The sequence below is a fragment of the Podarcis cretensis genome (assembly GCF_951804945.1).
Source record: "Podarcis cretensis genome assembly, chromosome: 8".
NCBI classification, from domain to species: domain Eukaryota; kingdom Metazoa; phylum Chordata; class Lepidosauria; order Squamata; family Lacertidae; genus Podarcis; species Podarcis cretensis.
In genome coordinates, this window is record NC_137177.1 from 83,851,535 (window position 1) to 83,869,032 (window position 17,498).

The following is a 17,498-nucleotide window of genomic DNA, read 5'->3' on the forward strand; positions in this document are numbered from 1 at the left end:
GTGTATCGGTGACGCCCAGTTGCCCTCAGGATTGGGGGGGGGGCCCTTTGCGCATGTGTGTGACCTTTGCAAGGGGTTGGACTAGATGACCATTGTGGTCCCTCCCAACTCTACGATTCCATGATATCCCAACACTGTACAGGCCGGGGCAGCCCTGAAACCATCATGAGCACAAAGCAGGCTATGGTTGTACAATAAGGGACACATCCTCTGCATTCAAATGTATGAGTCAACGTAGTCAAGATCTGAGGTCTCATTCCAAATCCACTCCAGATTGTATACACTTCCAGAGTTAATGCTAAATACATTACTTCTGGTAAAGGAGCCACCATAGCTGCTAAAGGGCGTGTCCTGGGCTTTTTAGACTCTTCTACCCATGTACTAAGAAGATCAAACCCCTCCATTCTTAAGGAAATCAGCCCCGAGTGCTCACTGGAAGGACAGATCCTGAAGCTGAGGCTCCAGTACTTTGGCCACCTCATGAGAAGAGAAGACTCCCTGGAGAAGACCCTGATGTTGGGAAAGATGGAGGGCACAAGGAGAAGGGGACGGCAGAGAATTTTGTTTCTTTACTTAAAATATTCATATCTCACTTCCCAATTAAAAAAAAAAAAGGAACTTGAAGGTGGCTTACAAACATTGGCACACAGGGTAGGACCAACATAATAGGAAACAAAACAAAAACAGCTTAATGAAATCTGAAAAAGGTGAGACCAAAAGAAGTCAGGAAAAGACCGATAACTTTAACCTGGTGCTTAAGTATGGCACCATTGAGAGGGTATTCTGTAAGGAGGGGCACCACGGTTGAAAAAGGTATACCTGGGCATAGCCAAGGGGGGAAGGCAGGGAAGGGCAGCTGCCCCCACCCATTCAATAAAAATCAACAAAAATACATAACAAACTGAGGTTCTGCACCCCTAACAAAAGACCTGCCCCCATGGTGCTGGAGGAGACTCTTGAGAGTCCCATGGACTGCAAGAAGATCAAAGCTATCCATTCTGAAGGAAATCAGCTCCGAGTGCTCACTGGAAGGACAGATCCTGAAGCTGAGGCTCCAATACTTGGCCACCTCATGAGAAGAGAAGACACCCTGGAAAAGACCCTGATGTTGGGAAAGATGGAGGGCACAAGGAGAAGGGGACGACGGAGGACGAGATGGTTGGACAGTGTTCTCGAAGCTACTAGCATGAGTCTGACCAAACTGCGGGAGGCAGTGGAAGACAGGAGTGCCTGGCGTGCTCTGGTCCATGGGGTCACGAAGAGTCGGACACGACTAAATGACTAAACAACAACCCATGTACTATCTGAAACCAAATACATGATTTGTTTTTTTCAGCTCTCCAATCCCAAAAGCTGGGTTGACTAGTCCAGGGCCCAGCCTTTAGGTAGAGCCAGCTGCACCATTCAGAGTCACTTTGGGACACAAGGCCTGTAGACCACTACCAGCGCCGGGTTCTACAGAGGCCTCTACTCTTTCTTGCCCGAGCCTCCTCCATGCTTGACGAAAGAGACTCCATCTTGGAAGTGCTTCAATTGTGACATTTGTTTGCAAGCCACACCTCAAAACTGTATTTCCTGTAAAGGTAAAGGTAAAGGTACCCCTGCCCGTACGGGCCAGTCTTGACAGACTCTGGGGTTGTGCGCCCATCTCACTTAAGAGGCCAGGGGCCAGCGCTGTCCGGAGACACTTCCGGGTCACGTGGCCAGCGTGACATCGCTGCTCTGGCGAGCCAGAGCCGCACACGGAAACGCCGTTTACCTTCCCGCTGGTAAGCGGTCCCTATTTATCTACTTGCACCTGGAGGTGCTTTCGAACTGCTAGGTTGGCAGGCGCTGGGACCGAGCAGCGGGAGCGCACCCCGCCGCAGGGATTCGAACCGCCGACCTTTCGATCGGCAAGTCCTAGGCGCTGAGGCTTTAACCCACAGCGCCACCTGCGTCCCGTATTTCCTGTAGAGATGCTAAAAAAAAATACCCCTGGCCCCAAGATGAAGTGTGAAATTGGCTGCTGGTGTTTTAACCAGGGTGACAACTGAACAGATGATGCCAGCTGGGTTCACACTAGTGGCTTTTCCATTTTGATATTTCTAAGTCCCCTTTCTTTCCTGTTGGATAATGGACAGGTTCCTTCTTCCTTTTACTTTTACTACTACTACTATTATTATTACTTTTCAGGTTTACACATTTCACTAATTTTACAAATTTTTTTTTAAAAAAGATTGATTTCCTGAAAAGAAAGTGTCAACTCAGAGAAAATGGTTCCACCCCATGGAAGTCAGTAGATGTTTTGGAAAAGCATTCCATAATAACCAAAGCAGATTCCACACTCCTTCTATTTAAACCATTTCTCTTCTTTGAGTTAATTGATGGCTTGTAGAGTTTCCAGTCTTGCAGCTCTTACCCCTCAGAGTCTTTTGATGGTTTGTAAGACTTCCACGGGACGCAGGTGGCGCTGTGGGTTAAAGCCTCAGCGCCTAGGACTTGCCGATCGAAAGGTCGGCGGTTCGAATCCCTGCGGCGGGGTGCGCTCCCGCTGCTCGGTCCCAGCGCCTGCCAACCTAGCAGTTCGAAAGCACCTCCAGGTGCAAGTAGATAAATAGGGACCGCTTACCAGCGGGAAGGTAAACGGCGTTTCCGTGTGCGGCTCTGGCTCGCCAGAGCAGCGATGTCACGCTGGCCACGTGACCCGGAAGTGTCTCCGGACAGCGCTGGCCCCTGGCCTCTTAAGTGAGATGGGCGCACAACCCCAGAGTCTGTCAAGACTGGCCCGTACGGGCAGGGGTACCTTTACCTTTACCTTTACCTTTAAGACTTCCACTACAAATGAACCTCTATCTACTTCCCTAGCACTTATATGATGTTTCTCCCCTGTATGAGTTTGTTGATGTTTTGTAAGAAGTCCACTCCTATTGAAGCCATTTCCACACTTATTGCATTCAAATGGTTTCTCACCTGTGTGAAACCATTGAATTTTACAGTCATTTTGACATTTCAAAACTTGACTTCCTTCCCCCTTTCTGCAGTTCCTTAAATTTATTTTTAATATCTTCTGCATATCCAAATTAACTTAATTTGCTCATTTATTAATCTTCTTTAAATATATACTCTTATGAAACTGCAGGTTCCTTTTGCTTTTAGGCAGCTGGCAAGAGTTGAGGTGGCATCAAGATAAGGTGCCTTTGTTTTGTGCCCTGCAGTTTTCTTGCAACTGTTCGCATTAAGAGTGCACTTCTAGCAAGACTTATTTACATACCTGCTTCATCTCTTCCTCTTTGCTTAGTTAACTTTCAGGCATCTGCTGGTTACCTTCCTCTTTCAACAAACCTTTTAAATGGAGATCCTCTTCCCAGTCTGTGTAAGTATTGGAATAACTCTTGTTTTTATAGGTGGAATAGGTTTTCTAATGTTTGCATTGTTTTTACATACAAGATTTTCCTTGTTTTATTACACTATATGGAACTGCTTTTAATTGCTTTTACACTTTTCTTGCTTTCTTCGTTCTCTGTGTATTTTACAGTTGTGACCTGTCCCTTTTGCTGTGAAGGACGGATAAGAAATTGACCTGTCCCTTTTGCTGTGAAGGACTGATAAGAAATTGAACAAAATACACAAGTATAAAAAGACCCCCTAAGGTGGCGTATGAAGAGATAATGAAAGAAGATAAACAAGCAGTCTGGGAAAGATTACTAATGATACACATTAGTACCTGCTACTGTTTGTGGATCTGAACCAGCCTTTGTGGACCAAGAGTTGTACCCAATACTAGTCCATGTAATGTAATGTAATGGCCATAACTAGCTGAGGTTCATTAGTTTCAGTGGGTCTGCCCTGACTCTAACCAAGCTGGAAACGGCCCAAGGCAATTCTGAAAGGAGAGTATTTGTTTAGTTAAGCAGATCTGGGTTCAAGTCACTGTTCAGTTGTGACATACCAGCCTCTGCCTGGACTGAGAGCAAGGATGAAGAAACCAGAATGGTGAAAAATTCACCTCCTAGAATTCTATTGCTTGTTTCCCAGGTAAGCAGAGACTATTATAAATGGCTAATAGGCAAAAATTTATTATACTGCAGGTTTTAGAGCTTGCATTTTTTTATTGTGGTAAACTGCTCAAAACTGTTCAATAAGTGTGGATATTTTAATGAACAAATAACAAACAGTGTGAGGGGAAAATAGGAACCTTGGTGGGAGATAGGGGATAGTCAAAAGCAGAGTTAGGGACACACACACACACAAACTCCCAAAATTAATAAAACCCAAGAAAAGCTTTTATTTCAAAATTACAATAATCTCCAAAGATGCAGGGAAGGTGACAACAAAGAACAAATCAGCCAGACCTTATATTCTCCCCCATCCTGTCCATACATAAATACCACAATATTCCTCCCAGACCTTCCCCTAGTCTGAAATAAGTTTGGCCTTGTCTGGTGCAAAGAAAACAATTTCCTAATATTTCCCTTTTTCAGTGGCTACAAGCCTTCCCAGATGCTGAGCAAGCCCCCTTAGGGTATCACAAGCCCTACATTTTTTTTGGTGGTGGTCTTCCTTCTTTCCATTTGGAGGGGAGAAGTTCTACTAGGTCTCCCCGCCCCCAGCCCTCTTAAAACATCTGCTGCACCATCTTGAAGCGATCAGCTCGCGTTCTTCTTGGGTCCAATTACTAAAAGCAGATTGCACAAATGGAACCATTTTTGCTCTGCACAGGAGGGATCGAAGAGGAAGACAGCAGCCCAAAATGGGAAGGATAGCAGCTGCAGCAGCAGCGGCAGCGGCAGCAGCAGCACTGGGTTCAAGAGCAGGTCTGTGCTCTCACCACACAAAGCGGGGTCTGTTAAGGGGTACAGAACAAAACCCTGGGGTGGTTTTCCTTCTTCGCTCTCCCCTGCACAGGTGATGGAGAGGCACCCTCTCCTTACCTTCAGTGGTGGGAGAAGGCAGCTGAACAAAATGGCATCAAGGGATCAGTGCTCGTCCCAAGCGGCAAAAAAGAGACCACTTTTGGTCACCAGGAAAGATCTCCGGGGAGAGAGAAAAGGGGGGGGGGGAGAGAAGGGAGACAGACAGACAGGAGCTTGGGGAAATCAGGAAGAGTGTCTAAGGCACCCTTTCCACAAGTCCAAGATGGCAAGATGTCAGAGGTGGCATGATCAGTACAATATCTGCTGGATCTTTGTTTACTGTGTGCTTGCAGGGCTCATTGTTTGGTGCAGGGCAGGATTTGGCACAGGAAGTGCATGATGTTGCTAGTGGGAGGATTGCGCCAACATTGTTAAGGCACTAGAAGCGCATTCTCAGCCATGTTGAGAGTAAGGCATTTCCCCACCGCAAAGATAAAGCTCACACTCACTCATTTTCTCAACTCCGGCCCATGGGTCGCAGCAGGGCAGAGTTCAAGCAACCATGCTCCCCACCTGCACATCTGCAAGGCCACCCACCACAAGACAGACTGAGGACAGGAAGTGGGGACACTGCTGCTGTACCCAGAGCCCCAGAAACTCAGTGGGCTATCCCTTTGCACCCCCAGGTCCTCCTGGAGTTGTGGTACCAAATGATGGACAGCCACTTCCACAGGAAATAAAGAGTGGGGACTCCACAAGCCTACAAAGTTTGGGAGGCTGCGAACCAACTGATCCGTTTCGCCCGTCCTCAGGGCAGGAGGCTCACCAGACAAAGTAAAGACAGACAGACACACAAGCCAAAAATACACGCAAGATGGACTTCTTCAAGAGCAAAAGATGAAGAGAAACCACTAATCACTACGCAAGCATAGTCTTGCTGACTCTTTGGAATGAAGGCATCTCAACTTGTAGTGGAGTTGGGGAGGCCTGGGTTGCACTTGCAATAGCAGAGCTCTCCCCTCCTCTGTTTAATTCAAGGCATAAGAAAGCTTGCCTAGGAAAGGAGGTACAGCACATCTTCTCTCCCTGCCTGAAGTTCAGCATACGAGTTGGGATTGCAATGGCTCCTGGCCCCACAGTGTTGCAGGGAGGCTGGAAGGAGAGAAGGGCAGCTCACAAGTCCAAGGAAGCTCTGTTTCTTCAAGGAAGTTTGTCTGCAAGCGCGGGAGCATCACTGCCCAAGTCCCACCAGTCAAGGGGTCTCCGAAACCGACCGCCGTATTTCAGTACAATAAAACATGGCTTTGTCATGAGGCAGACAGTCTTCTCTGCAGTCCTGACACCTGTCCACAGCTGAAAGCTCCAGGTTTTGTGCCTTTGTCGAGCTGCTGAGCACCTGAGAGTTCACAGTGGTGGAGGGCACCGGTAAAGCAAAAGCAGTTAGATGCCTGCAAGAGTTTGGCTGTGGTGTAGAGTTTGCTGACACCACACAAACAGCCAGGATTTGGGGCCTTTTCAAATTCAGTAACCCTTAATTAAGTTATTAAGGCTACAAGGGGGTGGGGGGAGGAAGGGAGAACATGTCAGCTGCAGGTCCGCGGGCCTAACAAGCATTTAAAATTTCTTTTACTTGGGGTTATGTGTACAAATGTCCGGATGATTCAGCTCCAGAATCAATACAGGCATATTCTTTGGCTGAGCAAAGACAGACAGTACTTCAGCAAGACTTTCAGGGGCTACTTCTTCAGCGGTACTGAAACTGCCCATGTCAGCTGGGGTCTTGACACACAAGGTACATCATTCGAGGTGCATCTTCGAGTTTGTGATGGGGGCATTTCTCTGCAAAGCAGCTCATCTTCCTGGTGCAAAGGCTGCCAACGATGGCTGGTAGGTTGTGACATGCTTGTCCTGCTGGGAAATCTCTCAGATTTAGCTTGGAGATTGAAGCCCCAAGCCCCAAAGGCAGCATTTTTAGAAAATGTGGCCTGCTCTGCACCTGGGGCTAGGGCAGAGGTCCGGATTTCAATTGGGAAAGTCAACAGTGTTGCCAGGAAGGAAAAGGTTTTGGAGAAGCCAGGCCCCAGAATATTTCCCAAGCAAAAAGAGAGTCTGCGTGGAAATGAGCCGTACCCATTCCTCCTAAAGAAGACACTGGGGGTGAGGAGAGATGAGCCATGGGGGAGGTTTGTATCCTGCCTCTCAGCTTTAAGCAGAATGCCCTTAACCTAGAATTGCACACACACACAATAAATATACCAGTCCATTCAACTCAATACATTTTCCCTGAACTTTCCAGTGTTCTGCAAGATTTAAAAAAAAAAAAAAAAATTCCGCAGAAATATCTTACAAGTTTTACCATGTGTATGTGAGCGCACAAAACTTAGGACGTGTACGTCTGTCTACAGAGAGGGTTGGCGCTTGTTGGATGTGACCAAAATGGGTTCTCTTTTAAAATTTGGGTGGTTCCCCCTTTTGGGGGGAAAAGGACGCAAGAACTTCCAAGCCTATGGTGGCGAAGAGCCAGTCCCGCCCCCCACTGCATATGGGGGGGGGGGGAGACAGCACAACCTTATCCCCACCCCAAAGTCAGTTCATCTGAAACACAGACATGCCTGCAGACTTCTGCACTTTTAGCAAAGTGAGAGGCAAAGGGGGACACCGATGCAATTGGTTCCGGAGTAGAGGACATCTTCACAGTGGGTCAAATGGGGTGGTGCTTTGGGGTGAGGGCTGGGGACCCCTCCCAGCCATCGCAGAGCGCTGAGCTAGTCCCAAGGTCACGGGGCGCCTCTTAGGTGTGGAGGAAGGCTGAGGGCACTCCCTCCTGTTGTGTTTCCCCCGGGCTGCCCTCCAGTTCATCCCATTCCTTTTCTCTCTCCTCGGCTTTGGGGAACTTCACCAGACCTCGCACTTCCGCTGCGGGTTCATGGGGGAGCCCCGCGGGCACCCAAAGTGCTCCGAGAACTCTGGGGAATTGGAGATGGTCCCGATGACTCGGAAGCGGGAGGGGCTGTGAGAGTCGGTGACCAGTCCTTCGTGAGAGCTCTCCGGGGTGCGGACGGAGCACCAGACCTGGAAGGAGAGAGGAATCGCAAGAGGAATTGCACACCCAGCTAAGTCTTATGCCCCCAGCCCAATTGCAGAGATCACCCACAGAAGTGTCGTTGGTTGTTCCCCAAGTTGGTGAGGCTCGCTTGACAATGATGGGAAACTGAGCCTTTAAGTTTTGTCGGCACAGCCCAGTGGAACTCTCAACCTCTGGAATTTTAGCAGGTGCCTTCAGTGCCAATTTTTTTAATGCCTGCTGAAAACCTTTCTATTCTGCCAGGCCTTTGCAGGCAATTAGGAAGACGTCCTTCCACAATGGTTAATTTATGGCCTGCTTTTTTAAACTTTTAAAATATGGTTTTGGTTATATGTTTTTATTATTGTCAACCATACAGCAGTAGACCTACTGAAATTAATGGGACTGAGTTTGCCATGAGCATTCATTTAAGTGGTTCTACTCTCGAGTAACATCAGCTACCACCCAAGGCATTGTAAGGAGAGAGAACAGCATCTTGGAAATCCTCGAGAATCCCATTATTATCATGGAGAGATGAGCTATTGAAAGGAGGGCAAATTTATGGGAAAGTGTTTATTTTGTAAATCACTGGGATGTGAAGTATCACCATGATATTCAACAGGATGTATTATTTCATGTAAATCAGAGTTACTTTTCTGCTCCTGTAAATCTTGAGTTTTAATCCATGCTAAGGGTGATATCCAACTACAGTGGTACTTCGGGTTAAGAACTTAATTCGTTCCGGAGGTCCGTTCTTAACCTGAAACTGTACTTAACCTGAAGCACTACTTTAGCTAATGGGGCCTCCCGCTGCCACTGCACCACCGCCGCACGATTTCTGTTCTCATCCTGAAGCAAAGTTCTTAACCTGAGGTACTATTTCTGGGTTAGTGGAGTCTGTAAGCTGAAGCGTCTGCAACCCGAGGTACCACTGTATTAATTCAAAGCAGACCCACTGCAAAAAATGATCCTGGGTTATATCAAATGCTAGTCCTACTCAGACAAGACCCAGTGAAGCCAAAGGATATTACTAATGGTGGGGGAGGGGTATTATTTAGGCCAGACCCACTGAGATTAATAGGCCTAAATTGGTCATGCTCCCCAACTTCAACGGGCCTATTCTGAGTAGGAAAAGCATTGGATACAACCAAGGTCATGAAGCAGGGTACATCAGGTTTGCTAACTAGGTAATGATTTATTTGCATTTTTCTTCTAATGACCAAGAATGATCCTGAGGTCTTGGAGGGCACAGAAGACCGCCCGCAACTAATTCCAGGCTTGGGTTACAACAATATAAAATACAGCATGAATAAACTGTTCAACATGCACAAAAATAGGATGGGTCCTAAAAATATACATGTTCTTTTTTCTTGGAAATCAATAAAAAAATAAAAAATAAATATATATCTCTATATCCATACATCTCAGGTGTCAAAAGGCCTGCATATAGTTAGTCACAGCCTTCTCTGTCTGTAGCATCAAACCCAGAGACAAAACATAGCCCAGGCATGCCATCATCCACCCGCCTCCAAAATGGGACACTCAGACCTACCTGGGCAAACCCCACAAAGAAGAGCTGGTAGTTGGTGAGGCCCAGCGTGGGCAAAGTCTCCTCTTCTCCATTTTTCCTCAACCAGTTCTGATAAGCCTGGAAGATGAGGAGGGAAAAGCGAATCAAAACAGGATGCCATAGAGCTGGAGAAGGCTCAGGTAAGCACAGCCAAAACGATCAAGGGGTTGGAGCAAGTTCCCTGGGAGGAAAGGGATAACACCTGCTTTATTGGGGGGGGGGGCGTAGAAAAAAGGGAGAGCAACAGGGGGCATGATACAATTACTCATAGAGTGGAGAAAGTGGATCTCGTAGCACTAGGGCCACCCAAGGAAACAGAATACCTGAAGGTTCAGGAAGAAATGACTTTTTCGCAAGTTTGAAACTATGGAACTCACTGCTGCAGGAGGCAGGGATGGCCACTGACTTGGAGGGTTAGATGATTAGATAAATTCATGGAATAGAGGGCTATCAAAGGTTACTAGCCAGGATGCCTACATTCTGCCTCCATGGTCTGAGGCAGCAATGATTCTGGAAACTGCAGGAGGGGAGAGTTGCTCATGTGAGCCGGCCCTGTTTGTCGGCTTCCCAGACTGGGTATCTGGCTGGCCTCTGTGAGAACAAGAATCAGGACTGGATGGGCCCCCCTTTGGCCCGACCCAGCAGGACTTATCATACATCCTTCCAACTCTTACAGCTAGATTACAGGAATAGTCACAGCAATTAACGCCTAGTCCACATTTAGCTCTTATACATATTTTCCCCATAGACCCATGGCTCCCAATGTGGGGCACATGCCCCACAGGGGGGCAATTTGAGAATAAGTTATTAACAGTCAATGGCCTTTTAGGCTTCCTCCATGTGAATAGCTCACTTTTTGAATAGTAAGAATTATATGTTAATGGCGTGGGGCGGGATCAGGATTTTAGAGATGCTTACGTGGGGCATAGGGATGCGGATGGCGCTGTGGGTTAAACCACAGAGCCTAGGACTTGCTGATCAGAAGGTCTGTGGTTCAAATCCCCGCGATGGGGTGAGCTCCCATTGCTCGGTCCCTGCTCCTGCCAACCTAGCAGTTCAAAAGCACGTCAAAGTGCAAGTAGATAAATAGGTACCGCTCCAGCGGGAAGGTAAACGGTGTTTTCATACGCTGCTCTGGTTTGCCAGAAGCGGCTTAGTCATGCTGGCCACATGACCCGGAAGCTGTGTACGCCAGCTCGCTTGGCCAGTAAAGCGAGATGAGCGCCGCAACCCCAGAGTCGGTCACGACTGGACCTAATGGTCAGGGGTCCCTTTACCTTTACCTTTTAGGTGGGGCATGGCCTAAAAAAGGTTGGGAACCACTGCTATAGACTGGATTTACAGAACAAAGACCTGATAAACTTGCTTGTGCAAGCAGCGAGAATTATTATAGCTAGACCCTGAAAGAACCTGGACGGAGTAAATGTTACAAATTAGTATTATGTACAAATTAGTATTATGGCAGATTGCAGTGTTAGAAAAACCGATGACTAAACAGAGATTTGGGACGCAGGTGGCGCTGTGGGTTAAAGCCTCAGCGCCTAGGGCTTGCCGATCGAAAGGTCGGCGGTTCGAATCCCTGCGGCGGAAGTGTCTCCGGACAGCGCTGGCCCCTGGCCTCTTAAGTGAGATGGGCACACAACCCCACAGTCTGTTAAGACTGGCCCGTACGGGCAGGGGTACCTTTACCTTTACCTTTAAACAGAGATTTGCAAAAGGACAATTTTACTGCAACTTGGGCTGGCTTTGCAGATTTTATGAAAATAGCCAAACATGGCAATCTTCTGGCACCAACTCTTTGTAATATGTGGCTCACAACTTTCCTAACCTCTCCCACCCTTCTTTGATGACCTAGGCTCCCCTGTGGGGGAAAAAAACCCACTTCTAATACCACTAGGTGGTGCTATAGTTATTCTGAATTAAGGTTTGATTATTTTTATTCACTCCATCTCAAAGCATTATTTATTTTAAGATTTTGCACTGCATTTGGGTTTTTTTTTTCATTCTTTACGTGCACTGTGATTTACATATTATTTGTGGTTTGATTAGTTTGCCATTTTTTAATGATAATGTATTTAAGCCAATATAACACCAAATTAGTTATTGTGCATGGAAATTCCAATTTCGGCGTTTTACAGCTTGTATTTTGCAAATACGATGTTGTTCTTGTAGTTAAAAAATTAATAACAACCATTATTTTTTTAAAAAAGGAAGAGACACAAAGCTGCGGTGTTCAATTTAGAGACTATTTGTGAGAAATTGGGATGAGTGCTCTAAGCAAGTGGCCTTGGCCTTTTCTCTTTATGACTTGAGACTCACGTATCAATTTTGGGGTTTTTTTGCGGGGGGACGGGGACGGTAAACAACAGCTTCACTTGGCAACCTCATCCCCGCTTCTTTTGCCAGGCAGCTTCTGCAGCTGCAGCAATGAAGACCCCCACAGCTCCCAAAGTCTGATTGAAAGGCCTGAGGGAGTCTCACCCGGTAGGCGGCTTTGAGCCCCCCGTTGTCGGCGATGTTCTCCCCCAGGGTGTGCTTGCCATTGATGGCTTCCCCGTGGACTGTGTAGTTGCCGTACTGTTCCACCATGCACTCCGTCTGTTGCTTAAAGGCCTCCACCGACGAATTCTTCCACCAGGGGCGGAGGTTGCCGTCCTTGTCGTACTCCCGGCCTGCAAGGACCAAGGAAGTTAGCAAAAAGAATCAGAGAATTCTGTAGTTGGAACAGACCCCCCCCCCAAGGGCCATCTAGTCAAACACTCTGCAATGCGGAAATCGCAGCTAAACGCACAAAATGATATTGTGCCACCCCCACCCCCCATCTCAATACTCTGCAGTGTGGAATGAACGAAATAATTTGAGAACATTTAAATATCCTTTTATGTACTAATTGTATCTGTGTGGTGGGGTGTACTTGGATGTTACGACAATCAAATGTTTGTATGCTTATATACAACTGTAAACTTTTACTTATAGATCCTTATTGTTACTTTTTAAAGCAACGCCCAGGAAAAGAGGAGGTTAAGGGGTGATATGATAGCCATGTTCAAATATATAAAAGGATGTCACATGTAGGAGGGAGAGAGGTTGATTTCTGCTGCTCCAGAGAATCGGACACGGAGCAATGGTTCCAAACTACAAGAAAGAAGATTCCACCTAAACATTAGGAAGAACTTCCTGACAGTAAGAGCTGTTCGACAGTGGAATTTGCTGCCGAGGAGTGTGGTGGAGTCTCCTTCTTTGGAGGTCTTTAAGCAGAGGCTTGACAACCATATGTCAGGAGTGCTCTGATGGTGTTTCCTGCTTGGCAGGGGGTTGGACTCAATGGCCCTTGTGGTCTCTTCCAACTCTATGATTCTATGATTCTATGAAAAGTGCTGCTCTGCCCCACAAGTTTACTTTGCAAGAAAAATCTAACCGTTTGCAAGAAGTTTGCTAAGGGTTTAAAAATGAAACAGCCCGAAGTGGCAAACACCGCAGCAAAAAAAGTGTGGGGGGTGGGGTGGAGAGGAGGAAGATAAATTCTAGAAGATGAATTAAAGAGATGGAGGAAAGGAGGTCCTGACCTTGGTCGTCAAAAGCATGAGTCAGTTCATGGCCCACGACCACACCAATCCCACCGAAATTCAGTGCCCTACAGGGAGAAAGAAAATGTCAGTACAGTCATGCCTCATGTTGCGTCTGCTTCAGGTTGCGTTCTTTTGGGTTGTGGACTGCCGAAACACGGAAGTACTGGAATGGGTTACTTCCAGGTTTCGGCAGCTGGGCATGCACAGAAGCGCTAAATCGCATTTTGCACATAAGCGCTGAATCACAACCCGCGTGTTTGCGGGTTGCGAACACTGTGGGTTGCGAACGTGCATCCCACACAGATCACGTTCGCAACCCGAGCATCCACTGTAAGTCAGAAATACATTTGTTGGCTCCACGGAGGAGCCAGCCCCAATCTGCTGGCTCCAGGGGAACTGCTGCAAACAATAAGGACATAAGAAGAGCCTGCTGGATCACACTAACAGCTCACCTAGTCCAGCATCCTGTTCTCACAGGGCCAACCAGATGTCTGTGGGAAACCTGCAAGCAGAATTCTAGCCCAAGAGCAACTGTTCCTTCCTGCGGTTTCTGGCAACAGGCATGGCTGCCTCCGACCGTGGAGTCACAGCACAGCCATTGCTGCTAGTAGCCTTCTCCTCCTCCAGGATTTTGTCTAATCCTCTTTCCAAGCCACCCGGGTTGGTGGCCCTTACTGCTTCCTGTGGGAGGGAGTTCCACAGATTAACTCTGCGCTGCGTGAAGGAGGAGGTCTTCCTTTTACCCGTACCAAACATTCAGCTTCACTGGATTCCCAACCAGCTCTAGCGGTCTCGAGGGAGAACTTTTCTCTCCCTCTCCACTTTTTCCACACCACGAATAACTTTGTAAACTTCTATCATGTCACCTTTCCTCTAAGCCAGTCTTTCTCAAGCTGTGGGTCCCCAGATGTTGTTGAACTACAACTCCCATCACCCCTAGCTAGCAAGGCCAAAGCTCAGGGATGATGGGAGCTGTAGTCCAACAACATCTGGGGACCCACAGGTTGGGAACCCCTGCAAGAAGTCCCAAATACTGCAACTTTTCTTCATAGGCGAGTCGCTCCACCCCGCTGAGCTTTCTGGGTTGCCCTTTTCTCAACAATGCTGATTCTCAGCAGGGCTGGGTTTAGGTTTGATGAGGCCCTAAGCTACTAAAGGTAATGGGGCCCTTTATATGTCCAGCTATCCTTTGTCAACAACAAATTGTCGCTGTAGCGCTATGGGTAAAACCACAGAGCCTAGGACTTGCCGATCAGAAGGTCGGCGGTTCGAATCCCTGCGACGGGGTGAGCTCCCGTTGCTCAGTTCCTGCTCCTGCCAATCTAGCAGTTCGAAACCACATCATAGTACAAGTAGATAAATAGGTACCGCTCTGGCGGGAAGGTAAACGGCGTTTCCGTGCGCTGCTCTGGTTCGCCAGAAGCGGCTTAGTCATGCTGTCCACATGACCCGGAAGCTGTACTCCGGCTCCCTTGGCCAATAAAGCAAGATGAGCGCTGCAACCCCAGAGTCATCCGCGACTGGACCTAATGGTCAGGGGTTCCTTTACCTTTACCTTATATACTATATGGTCATTTATGGACCTAATAGGTATCTAAAGTCATTTGCACGTAACAAAATCTGTATTTTATCAAAGTAATTGTTGAACTTATCTTATATTTTGGAAATGTACATCCAGTTTTTCCCCCTTAAAATTTTTTGGGGGCCCCCAAGAAAGTAGGGCCCTATACGTAAATCTGGCACTGATTCTCAGCCACCTTCTCTAGTGGTTGGCAACACTTTCTCTCCCTGGACCACACACACACATACCCAGCGAGGTGCGAGGTACGGTTTGTACAACGAAAGCTTCAAAATTGACTGCAGTTGCCCCATTGCTCGAGCCCATGGGCTGAGATGCTCTGATGTGACGGCACATTCACCAACATTCTAGCTCTTGAGTTGCGGAGGCAGAGCTGTGGAATTTGACTGGACCAATGGAGGTGGCTGTGAGGGAACTGGTTTGGCAGGAAGACAGCCATCCAGAAAGGGCGGAGGAACAAGGACCAGGCTCATGTGGCGCACAGATGGGCCTACCGAAAATATGCTAATGAAGGCTTTCCCCTGACATGTGACCCCAGTCATTTATGGAAGATTGATTTCATATCTGATGGAAAATGTTCTGGTGTTTTTGGAGTCTGCCAGGATATTTTATTGCTTTTGGAGTTCGTAGCATTGTTTTTATAATTTTTATCTTGCACTCATTTTGCTCTGACGGCATTATGCTGGGAAGCAGGGCGTATGAATCTGAGTAACAATAATGGGAGTTGGTAGGCTGATTCGCACAGAGGCCGGGCAGGAAGACACCTTAGAACCATGAAACTGTGCAGTTGGAAAGGGACCCCCCAGGGTCATCTAGTCCAACCCCCTGCGATGCAGGAATTGCAACTATAGCATCCCTGACAGATGGCCACCCAACCTCTGCTTAAAAACCTCCCATGAAGGAGAGTCTTTCACCTTCTGAGGGACTCCATTCTCCTGCTGAATAGCTCTTAAAAACGGTAAAATTCTTCCTAACGTCTTCCTAACGTCAGAATTTCATCCCTTAGTCGTATAAATCCATTGGTTTGGGTCCTTCCCTCTGGAGCAGCAGAAAACAAGCTTGCTCCATCTTCCATGTGACAGCCCTTTAGCTGTTTGAAGATGTCTATCCTATCACCTCTCCTTTTTCTCTTCTCCAGGCTGAACGTACTCAACTCCCTCAACCGTTCCTCATCAGGCTTGGTTTCCAGACCCCTTTTTCATCTTGGTTACAGGTTGTCAATATCCTCCTCACAACTGTGGTGCCCAGTTTAAGCTTTACAGACACAGGAGGCTCTAATGGCATTTTAGTCTCCATCCATCACCTCTGAGACCATAGTGCTTTACTTCCAGCCGCACTTTAAAAAAACAACCAATTCTTCCTGAAGCTCACGGCAGTGAGGCTGAATTGGGAGGGGTGTTAATGCCCTCCCCCTGCCTTGCCAAACACTGAATATCTGATTGGGGGTGGGGTGACAGAGAGAAAGAGAGTGAAACATTCGTACTTTGGGGAGCTTCGGGTGTAGAACGGAGGCTGCAGGATCCCAGCAGGAAAGACGATTTCATTCTTGGTCGGGGAGTAATAAGCATTCACTGTTGGGGGAGTCATGCTCCATCTGCAGAAGAAGAAGGGGAGAGTATGGTCAATGGCAAAACCACTCGAGGTGTCCTAAAAGCTCAATGCTCCATCAGCCTAATTTGGGTTATGGGTATTTCCCATTCCTCAACCTCAAAGTCTTCATGGGTAACCCTAAAACATGTCTGGAAATTGCACCCTTGGCCCTGGGGGGCCTTTTACTGCTCACTGCAGATCTGTTAGTCAGGGCAGGGGGTAGTGAGTACTCTGCACATGCCTGCAAAACTTGTACTTTGGCACTGAGCTGAGCTCTCTCCCTTGAATGCCAGCCTCCAGCTGGAATTATGCAAGACTGCACAAGCAAATGCAAAAATGCAGTGGGAGCAGGAAATAGGCAGGAATGATTGAGGACATAAAAGTTTGTCCTTTTCTTGGAATGCAGGATGCACGACTTGGATGACCAGCAACACGGCCCTCTCAGTTGATTTCTTCAATATATAGAATTGCAGAACCTGTAAGAACAGGGGGGCATTATCTTCTGCCTGGAGTTCCAACTTGGATAAAAGATTCCTTCTCTGTCTCTCTCTCTCACACACTAACAGCAACCTCCTCCTCAAAGTTTGAGAAGCGAGGTTACAGGGAACCAGGCAGAGAGCCTTCTCGGTAGTGGCGCCCGCCCTGTGGAACGCCCTCCCACCAGATGTCAAGAAAATAAACAACTATCTGACTTTTAGAAGACATCTGAAGGCATCCCTGTATAGGGACATTTTTAATGCTTGATGTCTCACTGTGTTTTAATTCGTTGGAAACCGCCCAGAGTGGCTGGGGCAACCCAGTCAGATGGGTGGCATATAAATTTATTGTTATTATCCAACAAAGTTGGTTGCCATCATTGCCTCCTGCTGCAGCGAGTTCCATAGTTTAACTATGCACGGCATAAAGAAATGCTTTCTTCCACCCGTCCTGAACCTTCCCACATTCAGCTTCAGCCAAAGCTTGGTGTGCCTGAAAAAATGCACGGTCAGAGTGGGCCAGCCCCCCTCCCCGGGGTTTGACCCCCCCCCCTCCGGCATCCCGAGGTCGACTCACTGGTCACGGTTTGGAGGCTTCCGGAGCTGCTCAGCGGCCACTCGGGCGGAGAAGTTGAGGAACTGCATGACGTTCTCATAGTACAGATCCGGGACGGCATCGTACTGCCAGGAAGCAGGAGGAGGAGGAGAAGGAGAAGGAGAAGGAGAAGGAGAAGAAGAAGAAGAAGAAGAAGAAGAAGAAGAAGAGGAGGAGGAGGAGGAGTTTGGATTTGATATCCTGCTTTATCACTCCCCTT

At 47.6% G+C, this 17,498-nt stretch overlaps 1 protein-coding gene and 1 long non-coding RNA gene across 6 annotated transcripts in view; one reads left to right on the top strand and one right to left on the bottom strand.

Annotated features, from left to right (window-relative positions):
* Positions 1 to 1,452: 1,452 nt before the first annotated feature.
* Positions 1,453 to 4,617, top strand: LOC307222265. 2 transcript variants are annotated; one of them, XR_013841697.1, is made up of 4 exons: positions 1,453 to 1,583; positions 1,959 to 2,123; positions 3,281 to 3,386; positions 3,583 to 4,617. It is a non-coding gene; the product is annotated as an uncharacterized lncRNA (long non-coding RNA). The 2 variants fall into 2 exon arrangements; XR_013841698.1 differs by lacking the exon at positions 3,583 to 4,617 and having other exon boundaries at positions 3,281 to 3,543.
* Positions 4,244 to 17,498, bottom strand: part of ECE1 (endothelin converting enzyme 1) — a 66,155-nt gene continuing 52,900 nt past the window's right edge. For all 4 annotated transcript variants that reach the window (XM_079986900.1, XM_079986901.1, XM_079986899.1 and 1 more), the window contains exons 13-18: positions 17,261 to 17,364; positions 16,101 to 16,211; positions 13,036 to 13,103; positions 11,951 to 12,141; positions 9,452 to 9,547; positions 4,244 to 7,907 (exon numbers count right to left, since the gene is read on the bottom strand). In XM_079986900.1, the coding sequence (XP_079843026.1) occupies positions 7,731 to 7,907; positions 9,452 to 9,547; positions 11,951 to 12,141; positions 13,036 to 13,103; positions 16,101 to 16,211; positions 17,261 to 17,364 (747 nt within the window). In that variant the 3' untranslated portion in view covers positions 4,244 to 7,730. The remainder of the gene's footprint in view (positions 7,908 to 9,451; positions 9,548 to 11,950; positions 12,142 to 13,035; positions 13,104 to 16,100; positions 16,212 to 17,260; positions 17,365 to 17,498) is intronic.